Consider the following 12,632-nt stretch of genomic DNA (forward strand, 5'->3'; position numbering starts at 1 on the left):
GCAATCTACATAATTCTATTGCAATTTATTATATTTTCTTGTACGCGTGGAGATGATCGAGATTTGAGCAATGACATGCAATCGAGGAAAAAATTAATATAAACGCCAAATAATTACAATAGTCTCTCTTACATATTAATTTAAGAATAAGCATCTTCAAATTTCAAGCTTAGAGCGTTTAAATTTAACGCAATACAAAAGAATTAAAAGAACTAACGTCACTAATATTTAATTATATTATAAATATTTTTATATTAATAAGCATCTCTTTAGTATCAAGGGAATTATATGATCTGATAATCTTAAACTACGATTACAACTTAACGAATTATTTTCCACCAAAAAAAAAAAAAAAAACTGACCAAAATTATTCGCCAAAATTTCACAAATAATAATTGAAATAGATATACTATATTAACAGTTTTTAGTTTACCACAATTTTTTTCATAATCATAAAAATAGCTTTTATCATTGTTCAAAATATCAAAAAGTCAATTAAAAGCACGATTTCAACAAGAGCTTTGTGAGACGGTCTCACGAATCTTTATCTGTGAGACGGATCAACCCTACCGATATTCACAATAAAAAGTAATACTATTAATACTATTAGCATAAAAAATAACACTTTTTCATGGATGACCCAAAAAAGAGATTCGTCTCATAAAATACTACCCGTGAGACCGTCCCACACAAGTTTTTGCTTATGTTTGATGATTCAAAACTCGAGCTTGACCCTACAAAACTTTTAACCGCTAGACTCATCTCTCATGACGATAGTCCAATCTCGTAAAAACCATAAAAAAAATTCAGACAAAATTCGTATCTACATTCACACAATAATGACCAAACCTAAAAATTCAAACAAAATCGATCGTTTACTTTCACACAACAATAAATAACTACACACAAAATTGATAGTTTACTCTCACATGACAATATCCAAACCTTGGGAAAAAATTGCCATAACTTCAGACGAAATTGACATCCATCATATAAATTACTAACAACATTAAAAGAATGAATCAAAATTGATGATCTTCGACACCTAATCAACTTGAGGACTTCGATTCAACACACATGGTGGCTTAGTACAAAGAATTGAAGGTAAAACATGTGGCTACTATAGACATCATGCAAATCACAAGCGAAGGTATAAGGGTGACATTTAAGAGTTTACTCCGACCCAAATATCCTGCGAGGGTGATTGTTGCATCTGCGATCACTCGAGCAATTGTCCCAGCTTCTGTTGATAATAGGCCACCATTGAACGTTCCGCGAGAAAGCCTTGATGACATTACTCTTGAGAGGAGTGAGAGGTTTACCCCTAAAATGGTACCAAATCAGCGCGATGTTAAAGCTACAAACTTGCGAACATACAAGTAGGGGCGGGCCCAAAAATTTTGATAAGGTGGCCATCTTTGTGTTTTTAGGTGGAAGTGGGGCCAAGTTAAGTTTTTTGACAAATTATAGTAAATTTGACGAGATTCTACAGCACCCATGCTGCTTGGTTATCTAGTGCATCCCTCATAAAAAAAAACCTTTTATACAACTCTATTGCTGTCCTGACACTCATACGATGAGAAGGTAATATGCATCATCGTTGAGAGGCAAAACACCAGATATGGTAACTGAAAACCATTTCCAAAAGTTCGAAATTGTTGAAAGAAATTATTTAGGATGGTTGAGAGTAACAGAAAATAGAAATCTAACCTTCTAATACTTCAGCAGATACAAACATGATGAGGCCTGAGCAGACATATTGTGGCACAGAGTATGGGATTATAAACTGGAAGCTGAAAAGTATACCCAGGAAGACCACAATTTCCGATGCCAATAATATTTGCCTAAAAAAAGCAATGAAAGATATTGATCAGCAGTAATGATCAACGAGACAATTGGCTAACATGAAACTAACTAGCAAAGCTTCACAAAATAAAAACTACACTACATCAGACACATCTGTATAAAAATTTGAGCAAAAAGACAGTTTGCAAGATGCGAAAACACAATTTGAACTCAATTTATAAGACAACCTTCATAACAAATTGCCGGTACCATTCATGAAGCTCACTTCATTCCTAAGAGCTAAAACTCAACAGCTATTGAGCTTAATGAGAAAAAACCATACAAACGCATAGCCCAGGCATAATATTAAGAATCATAAAGATCGATACTCCACCAATATTCTTCAAGATCACACCAGAAGTGCTATGATACCGAACTTTGATCCCAGAAACTAGATCCAAGCTCGACTTAGAGAACCAACTCAATGATTATTAATAACTGTAACCAAATTCCACTAAAGTTTCTAGGTTGTTGGATGCCACTTCTTCAAAGTTTGAAAAATGATAAATCTAGGTTTTGAACACTACAAAATGAATCTTCATAAGTTTAATTTGTTTGCAAATCTAGAAGAATTCCTCACCAGTTTGAGAGGAAAACTCATTATTATTGATGAAAAATATATTCTCCTTCCACAGGATCTTGTCCTAGCATTTACAATGCATAATTACGTAGGCAGCTTAAACAAGCATAATGGGCTTAAAATACTTCCTAATCAAGCCCATCAATATTTTAACTAAAAGTAACCCGAGAATTAAAATAAAACAAACAAACTTACGGCCCATAAACACTAAATAAGCCCTATTTGATATCACGCGCACTCCTCAAATCTAGAATATCAAGCACCACCATTCTGCCTGACAGTTACCATGATGCCACACAAAGAGTCCAAGTTGTGTATTTAAAAAGCATATTTTTCAATTCATTGTAAAAAATTCTTTCGCAAAATATTAGCTCTACAAGACAGAATTCAACAGTTACCATCTGCTCGCCACATCAGATATTATCTTAATAAAGAATTGTTAGAGATTATGTAAGAAGCACCTTTTAAACATTGAGGAAAGTATGATTCATTGTTTAGATATTAATGATCCATAGCAAAACATCGATCATGAAATTACCTGTCCTGATACATATTGCTTATGTAACTTCCAACAATAATATTCACTGGAAGAACTGTTAGGCCAAGGCAAGCAAGAAAAATCGACACTGTGCTTGTTGTCCAGCCAAAATAGTAGGTTGTGACAACACTTGATTCTGAAAGTAGAATCTCCATTGCATATTTAAGCATAAAGTAGATCAACAGCTGAACCTGTAAGACATGATAGAAACTTTACTAGACAAGTGAACAGAATCTAACTACAACTAGGCTGTACATATCTTGTGTTTTATCCTCCCATAAAAAGAAAGGTATAAACCCTTGGACTCCCCACTATCTATGCAACCACGGTGACATTTTTCTAGTTCCCTGTTTTAAGATGCATTTATTGCACCAGATAATATCTGAATGGTTCCACATATTCTGCATCTAATCTACAATCAAATTTCAGCTCTTTCCCTAATCTTTCAGTAATTTATTATCTAAATTAACTGTGGGACTCTATCAGGATGTCTTGCATCATTTTGTCGCTTGATTAAATCAAGAAAAATACTTAACAAGTTTAAGACAATTTAGAGACCCATGATCTGAATAAAACGTGTTCTTTTGTTCGCTTAGCCTTCATTGCAAATGACAGTACCTACGTGTATTTATTTAAAGTAATTTTCGGTAAATGCTGACCAACATAAAAACATTTAATTCTATTAAAATTGAATCAACATGTATGGTTGACCTCAGGAAGAAACCTTAGATCCACAAGTGGAAACATTACTATGCAATGCTTTGAAATTTCTGTTGCTCTATCTTGATAATACCTAGCGGCATCGTCAATTTACATGATGTAGTGTTAGCCCAATAAAACTACACATAAGTTGGTCCAGTTTTCCGTCATCCTGATTCTTTCTTCATGTCATAACAGAGCACCTTTGTGATGAACATGTATAGGAAAACGCATAAACAACCCAAATCATCACTTCTAACATCGATGCTAGCCTTTTTATTACTATGCGGCCAAATTCCAAAATATATCTGGAATTTGTCCGTAAAACTCTGAAAATGGAGAAAAAGAACAGGTAGCTAAAAGATGACATCCACCACAGTTTGTATGTCCAGCGTCCACCACAAAGTACCAAAGAAAGTCTAACTTGGACTTCAGATTATCTTTAAACTGGCTACGGTATTCTTCTCAATCCATCATCACACTCGGTCCATTAATCTTTACCCAAACAAACCTCACTCATAAATATTTTCTTCTTGACGTGTTGAAAAATAAAGCAACTGCTATACGTGAAAACAAATTACATCTTTTAATGTATAATTACACTCATGTAAAGGCTGAAAATAGGCTTCACACTTTTCAAACTATCACACTCTCAAAAGTAAGCGCATTACCTTTACAGAAGGTGTAAGCAACCGATAGGCAGCTACCAGCGAATTGGCTGGTTGACGAGATTCCTCTGAAGACTTTTCACTCACGTCACATTCTACATCTCCGTCATCATCTTCATTTTCAACTGATGCTAAAAGTAGTGGTTGTGCAAGACCTTTTTCAACCTTATCATGCTCTTCTACTAAACACAAAATATCAGGTCACCAAGTATCATTATTTGGTTCTGAAATGAACATAAACTCGAGAAACTTATTTCTAAATATACAAACTGAACATACAATTAAAACGCATATTTTAGAGAGATATAAGATGAATAATTTTCTCAATCTGAAATTTGAGAGCATATTATATATTAATAATTATACAAGAATTATATTAAATGAAGTAGATCTAAGTACCCTAACTACTCGTAGAATTTAAGATTATGTACTTACAAAATTCATCTTTTTTCCTTTCACACCATGGTATCATCATGAAATTAAGACAAAAGGTAGACACAAAGAAAGCAGATAAGATTTAGCTAACCAGTAGAAACAAAGATTACCAATCAAGATCACAAAGAGGCAGAGGCACACAAAAGAAAAAAAGGAAATCAGATCACATGATCAACATCGGCAGAGACTCTACATAATCAGATTTTTGTAGGTAATTAGAAAACAAAATTCAAATTCTTTTGATAAAGAAATTCTTGTAGGCTGGATTTTCTTCCTTGAAATAAAGGAATTTTATTCTAATATTCTAATCAGTGTATAATTCCTTTCAAATTTTTCTAGGACTCTGCATCTAGAACTAAGGAGTTTGGATTGAACTATGATCACAATTCAGCCTCATAAGTAGCAAAGTATGTGTGATTCTGTACCTGGATCACTATTCTACCCTGTTATCTAGCATTCTTTAAGATGAGTATTCATGATGCTATCATCTGTGAGATAACAAAATATTCGGAAGCGACAAGCTTAGTATGATACATGCTTTGTTCGGATTCTGATTAGGCTCTATACTGTTTAAAATTCTATTAAATGTTTCTTGTTATATTCCGGATTATGTTTTCTGCCAATATTGAACTGTTTCTAATATTATGCATGATGATTGAGTTGGCAACTTCCTTTTGCCCTGAAACAGGTTTTGAGTGCTTCAGATAAGGAGTCAGAAGGATGGGCCTAGAGGGAAGCTCGGGAAAAATAAGAGTAGAGGACAGCTTGGGAGGTAAGGAGTCAGGAAGTGGAAGTTGGATCTAACTCAGAAAATTTATGCTCACGTTCTTGAATGTAGGCATTTGAATCTATGAAATTCAAATTCATGAATTTTAAATTTATTTAATTGTTTGGATGAATTTATGTTGGGTGATTGTTTAGATGAATTTATGTTAGGTGGATTTTAAATCCATCTCTTGCTAATACATGTAGATGCAATAGTAATTAAGAAATATTTGAAATACACCCAAGATGGGAGTCATTTGAAATCCAATCACAAATCAGATCCTTTCTTCCAAATCATACTCTCTCATTCAAACACAACCTCAGCGCTTTTCAAAGTTTAAAACAATTTGAAGGTAATTCATTGCGATAATATTTAAACCATGAAGAAGAATCAGATTTTGATAAGAATTTTCATGCAACGTGTTTAAGCTTATTCTCCAACAAAAAGAATTCAGTTATTCCGTTAAGTTAAAATTTTGCTTCCACTTGATTATTCTGTTCCACTTTTTTGTTCTGTTTGTATATGTATGTTCAGCTTAAGTGATTAGACCTCGGGTCTTCATCTGGTTGAGAGCTCTGAACTATTTTTGCTTTTGGTCTGTTCCATATAAACTTCAAAACGACACTTAAGAAATTTTTGAGAAGATAGAATTGAGAAATACTGTTTAAATTATTGTTTTGGCTAGCAATTAAAGTTATAGTAATATATGAGCCTTGCAATCAGCAACGATCACGGTGACAACACGTCTCTTCCGCTTCATCATTCTTGAAGGGCATGGTGCCACTGTTGCAAGATAACATACTTGCAAGATTTGGTTTAATGAATAAGCCCAAATGTATGTACAACCTATCAACACAAAATCAATCCTCATATTGTATACATGTCTATCAACCAATCCGTTACAATGGACTCCATCTATATGAAGTGGATAAGATGGCTAAATTCAAAAGTTAGCAATTGTAAGATGATAATTTAACTCTTCTTTGGTTAATGAATAATGATGCAGACAAACATAGGCTTCAAGATTAAACAGTACATCTTGATTATTGATGTTAATCATCTGTTTTATCGGGTGCCAAAAAACTAGTTATCACGTTAACTGACAAAAGACATGGTATGAACAGAGAGATATTAAGGAAACAATACCAGCACTAGATTCTTGTCGGTCTTCATTGGTTTCAGTCTCATGAGCAGGTTCACTGAATGAGATCCACAGCCATATCAAATACATCAACCAACCCACGGCCATTACCCAACCAGGTAAAGTGTCTTGATTAAATGTGATTCCATAAATCTTGAAGTTAGTTTGGAGCAAACCAGCGAGTGCAGGGCCACATGCCATTCCTAGAGCACTAGCACTAACAAAAGCTGCTGAAGCCTGCATGCGAATTCTAATCGGTACACAATCACTTATGTAGCGGCGATTAACGGCCCTGGCAGAACCTAAACTGCAAAATCGTGAAACGAGGGAAGCCATCTTGAGATCATATCCAAATCAATCACTCACTTACCATTCAGTGCATGTATTCAGATGTATGCATGACTGTACATGAATGAAAATTAAAATGTAAAATTCCTGATCAGATGAGTGAGCATATCAGGACAGAATGCGCCACCATCATTCGTATGGTCTGAATTGCCTAAATTGGAACTTTCAATATTCTATTTTCATTCTCTGTTTCATATATGATCGATACTTAAAAAGCTAGCGACATGAAGGAAGAGGATTCAAAACAAAAAATATAACTCATTTGGAACGAAGCACTTGTAAAAACAGAAAAGAACGGAAATAAAAAGAATTGATTGGTTCAACAACAATATTTCACAAAATAGAACTAATAATCTGATAATGGATAATGATTTACATTACAAGCAGGTAGATTGTAGATAATATCCAGTGAAAATGGTCCGCATCAGGTATCAAAGGACTAACACTCAAATAGGTTTGCCATATAATATCAACACATGAAAATGAAACATGCGCACACACCAGAGAACAGAAAAATAAATCACAATCAGAGAGAGAGGCTGTTGCATACCCACAAAATAGTCGACCAAGCAAAAGCACTGAAATTGAATTGAGATCATAAGCCAATGCATACATCAAATTTCCCACAAAAAGGACTATGCTGCTAAATATCAAGGGTCTGAAGTATGACTTATTAGACCAAGCACTGAAATACACGGAAGAAAATATCTGTGCAACTGCCATTGACCCAATCACAATACCGCAGACAGTCGCAGCCGCTCCAAGGCTCATAGAGTAGTCATCTGCTGTTGGAACAATAATATATGTATTAACCATGTAAAGAAATGTGTTCACCAGATTCAGAAGAAGTGAAATGAAATGGTATTTCTGATCATCTATATGTTCTTCAGCAGGAGAGGGCAAGTCTTCATGAATAATCAATGCATGTTGACCCAAAAAGTTGAGGAGATTCGTTGAGTTGGTTAATCTGTCAACAGCTGATTGCAGTAAATCAACTACGGGATCCTGCAAATCAATCCTCAATGAATATGCACAGACCAGAAAACTTTCAAAAAAATAAATAGCTGCAGATACGAGATGCACTAAATCAAGGAATGTCAACTGAAAGACAAAGGTGTCTGTACCTCAAGAGAAAGTGGAGGCTGGTCGTAAATTGATAAATAGCTTCCTTGGCGGTCCTGGAGATCTGCAAGATTACGAGAAATAGCTCCAACAACAGCTCCAAATCCCTGATATCAGCGGTCAAATCTAGGTAAATGCATCGCTAAGTTTCATCAAGATAATAATTTATTGATACTTTACGGTCCATTTAACATATATATAGTAACGACATTGTTTGACTAGTACAGAAACATGGAAGCAGGGTGACTATTCCCTTCAGCATATTACCACATGCTTGAATATTCCCTGCAGCTGGGAATACGGGTGATTAGCACGAGTTTTCACATAATAATCAGTGAATTTGTATCCAAATCTCTTATCAAATTTCTTGAGTATCTTCCTCAGACCAATGGCATTCATTTCAACAAAGAATAGAAGCTTTAGAAGTTGTTGCGCCACTGCCCTATATGCTTCACGCAACTCAGATATTTTGGATATGTCGGGCTCATCCTGAATAGCATCTTGTTGCTTATTAAGCTGGGCTATCCTGGTTGCAAGGAGGCCTTGCTGTTCCAACATAAAGAGAACGATAGTTTCAATCTGCAAAAAATAAAAATAAAAAATTATGAGAGCCTCGTTATCAAAACTAGAGCAAAGAAAACTTATTTGTGACTGTTGACGGAAAATTACAGTATTTCCACCAAGTATGCATATTAGTTAAAATGCTTGGCTTGGCTTACTCTGGGCCAATATTACTAAAGATTATTTAAAGTCATTTCACCTGGAGTTCATCAATTAAAAATTTTAACATTGCTTTTCAGACAAAAATTGGGAAACGGAAACACGTGAAGAAGTTGAAGCCATCTTTCTTAAAACATGGTGAATAATATAACATATAAATGAAAACTTTGATATCTGGAGTTTGATGAGCAAAACAGTGATGAGAACTTATATCTGGAGCTTGATGAGAAAATGGCCTACACGAGTGCGGCTGATTTGCATGCATTTTAACCTGTTTATCCAACATCCTTGAGAAATCCTTGAGGACATGACGACGATCCAGTGCTCCAGCTTCAATCTGATTAGCATACTGCTTCACTTTTTTCTTCATCAATTTGTAGTTGATGTAGTATCTGCAGGATACCATATTTTTCTAAAACCGTACGCACAAAGACAGAATCAAAACAATATTGTCAATGTTATGAGCTATCTTGTAATTTCAGATCCTCTCTAACTTCACATGGTTCTACCCTCACACAGGTTTTAATCTAGCCATTCTTCTAAAATAAGTTTGCAATTGTCCGTGAAAGTTACCTTAAAATGCACTAAAAAAATCAAGGTAGAAATATCTACATGTCTCTCCGTCGAGCACACCCATGTGTTTAATAATGCAATAAGCACTTGGTTGGTGTAAACTACACTGGTTTAACGGCTCATATTCCCAAACACTCTTATTTCTTTTTTATTTTGGGAGTTGGAGCGCTCTCATTTTTTTGATGAATTGAAATCATGCAACAATGTTATCATAGACCATCACTGTAAAACTAACAGAAATTGAATCCAAATCAAATTAAATATATCATGCATACCCTTGCCATTCTGGAATTTGTCTTTCCTTCAACTTTTTGCCGAATGCAACCATTTCTCTGTTCAAAACAAAAAAAAAATGAAATAGGAATATAATGCAATAAAATCACCAGATAAATTTGGAAAATTTTGATAGATAGTCATAATTCAAATGTCCAATGGCTAGAATAAGGATGTGTTTCACCAGCAAGAATGTCGCATCTGCCGCAGTTGCTACCAAAGAAACTTCTCTAAATAGCTTGTTTTACTAAAAAATAAAATGAACCAGTAAATGATCTTATGATATGAACCTTCTAATCATCACAGATACAAATAATATGTTTGCTCCCCATGTAAAACCTCGCCAGCAGTTGTGTTGTTTTAATGTTGACTAAATTTGACACCATTCCATCATTAATTAAATCTCGATGTATAAAGTGAGATTATATTCCACCCAGGCTAATGTGAATCCTCCATATGTATTACAGCAATAACCATGCAAAACTACCACCAGACCTCTTTCTCAAATCTGAACCTCAGAGATCGCAACGGTAAACCATTTTGCTAATGTAATTCAAGATGAATATGCTCAGCTGGTTAACTTCTAACAAAAAGCTTTTCCAAGATAAAGAATACAGTAGTCACACCTATATATCGGCAACGAACAGGCGTAGCCCTTTCAGATTCGCAAGAGCTAAACTGAAACAAATCCAAGTATGGAAAAACGTAACCTTTATTCCAGGATTTAACAATCAAACCGAGACTTCAAAAAGCTATTTTTTAATCAATTTCCTCAATTGTTAGGCCCACCACTTCACAGCTCACAAAGACCTTTTCACAGAAAGCAAAACAACCGAAGAATCCAGGGGGGAAAAATATGATTTTGCCGATTTGTATTGCAAAATGTCACGTACCAAATTCCTTTGAACAAAAACGTGTCAGCAAATCAAGTACGCCTTCTCCACACCAAAAAAAAAAAAATTTCCCTCCTGAGACTCTGAAAAGTCCCCTCCCTGCCATCACATCACAAAAAATATTAGATTTTCCGAAATAAAGTCACATTAAGCTCCTACAAAATGAAAACCACCAAGTATATTAAAATCATCATTATCAGAACATAACAAATTTCAATTTCAATAAATCAATAAAATACACACACACGAAGACAATAATAATAATAAAAAAAAAAAAACAGAAATGGTAGGCCATACCTGAAAATCTCACAGCTAGAACCGGGCGGGAACTGGACGAGCATCAACGAACGAATATTCTCGAGGAAATGATTCCCCGTCTATACGGAGCCGAGCCGAGTCGAGTAAATTCAGCAGATTGGCCCAAATCTCGTCTCGAATCAATAATCACCGCCACGATCAAACGACCTATGCATACACATACATACGCACGTAGATGTGTGTTTGTGTGTGTGAGAGAGAGAAGGAGATATTCTCAATCATACGCAGGAGGATCCTGGATCCTAGTCCGTGGCTTTTGTATGTAATCGTAACATGCATGATTGGGGGGGTGGGGGGATCCGATTGAAAGATAATAACTCTTATAAACTACAGAAACCTCCTTGAACTGTGTGTAAATTACAAAAGTATACCTTTCTTTTTGTAGAAAGTATTCTCTCATCAGTAACACCTGGCAGCCTTGTGGGTGGAAATATAATATATTAATCTTCCTCACATCTACTTGCAATTTTGGGTTTCCTTGCCGCCAAAATAATAGTATACTGACACTAACATAGGAAAAATCAAGGGGGGTCATTCAGGAATTTTAAATATTATACATATTTATTTATTTATTTATTTATCACATTTTTAATTGATATGATGATGATCATTTATTCTGTTAATGTTAACGTGGTAAGATACGATAAAATTATACATATAATATGTGAATATTACTTCAAAAGTGAACATATAAATAAACACGTCAAAAGTTTGGATATATAACTATATATATCGATATCATATCGAAATCTCGTTATATCATAACATTTCGATATAATCAATATGCTAATTATACATTTCGAAAATTTCGGTATACTGATATATATTAATTTTGGGTGTGGTGTATCACTCCTAAGTAAGACAACGTTTGAAGTTGCACATTAGCAATATTATATTTAATAAATAATATTATTAAAAAGATAAGACGATAATTTATCATCTTATTTTAAATTTAATCAATCAAATCAATCAAATATCATATTAACTATATTTTTTATTTTTTTCCTTATTACATTATATTATTTATCTTCACATTATTATCTTATCTTTAATTCTAAATGGTACTTCCGTATTATCATTTTCATGGGGTTTACATTTCACAACATTAAATCAACGTTTTAATTTTTCTTATTTTAATTGATCAATTTTCGATATAAAATTCAAAGAAGAAATTATATTATTTTGTATTTTAATTAAAAAAATATGCTTTTCAATAAACTTAATAACTGTTATATTCCCTTCTAGTTAGTGATTAACAATATAAAATTTTCAAAAATAAATTAATAATTTTTATTTGCTAAAAAAAATATTTAGGTTTTAACCAAAAATTTTGGGAAAATAATATTGTTATAAATAGATCAAAGCTACATGCTTATTAGTCTTTCCATTAGTTAAAATATATTATTACCATTTTTTATTTAACTGTTTAAGTTAGTAGATCTTTTTTCTTTTTCTTTTTTTTTTGATAGTATAAATTAAATTTTATGAAAGTTATCCTGCAATCATTGAACAGTTAAAAATGTGAGAACACGTCAATTTTCTGCTATAAAGTTTTCAGATTAATTAAATCACTGATGTGATAGACTTTAAGAAAGAGCACATGATGTGTCCGAGATTATTTTTGTGGGATGAATTTTTTTTTTTTTCAATTTAACTCATAAAAAATATTTATGTCAAATATATTATTTTTTATGATAATTATGAATTTAGTCA

General features: G+C 33.6%; 1 protein-coding gene across 3 annotated transcripts; it reads right to left on the bottom strand.

The window, feature by feature from the left end:
* Positions 1 to 856: 856 nt before the first annotated feature.
* Positions 857 to 11,200, bottom strand: LOC140981418 (SPX domain-containing membrane protein At4g22990-like). 3 transcript variants are annotated; one of them, XM_073447807.1, is made up of 13 exons: positions 10,899 to 11,197; positions 10,602 to 10,700; positions 10,335 to 10,386; positions 9,711 to 9,767; positions 9,134 to 9,254; positions 8,410 to 8,721; positions 8,145 to 8,249; positions 7,571 to 8,025; positions 6,678 to 6,979; positions 4,334 to 4,509; positions 2,964 to 3,154; positions 1,711 to 1,844; positions 857 to 1,324 (listed from the first exon to the last, which is right to left on the bottom strand). In XM_073447807.1, the coding sequence occupies exons 4-13, from the start codon at positions 9,761 to 9,763 to the stop codon at positions 1,086 to 1,088; spliced, it is 2,088 nt and encodes a 695-aa protein (XP_073303908.1). In that variant the 5' UTR covers positions 9,764 to 9,767; positions 10,335 to 10,386; positions 10,602 to 10,700; positions 10,899 to 11,197; the 3' UTR covers positions 857 to 1,085. The 3 variants fall into 3 exon arrangements, with proteins under 3 accessions (XP_073303908.1, XP_073303909.1, XP_073303907.1); XM_073447808.1 differs by lacking the exon at positions 10,335 to 10,386 and having other exon boundaries at positions 4,334 to 4,506; positions 10,899 to 11,200; XM_073447806.1 differs by lacking the exon at positions 10,335 to 10,386.
* Between the last annotated feature and the right edge of the window lie 1,432 nt (positions 11,201 to 12,632).

This window comes from Primulina huaijiensis, chromosome 7 (assembly GCF_012295235.1).
Source record: "Primulina huaijiensis isolate GDHJ02 chromosome 7, ASM1229523v2, whole genome shotgun sequence".
Taxonomy (NCBI): Eukaryota; Viridiplantae; Streptophyta; class Magnoliopsida; order Lamiales; family Gesneriaceae; genus Primulina; species Primulina huaijiensis.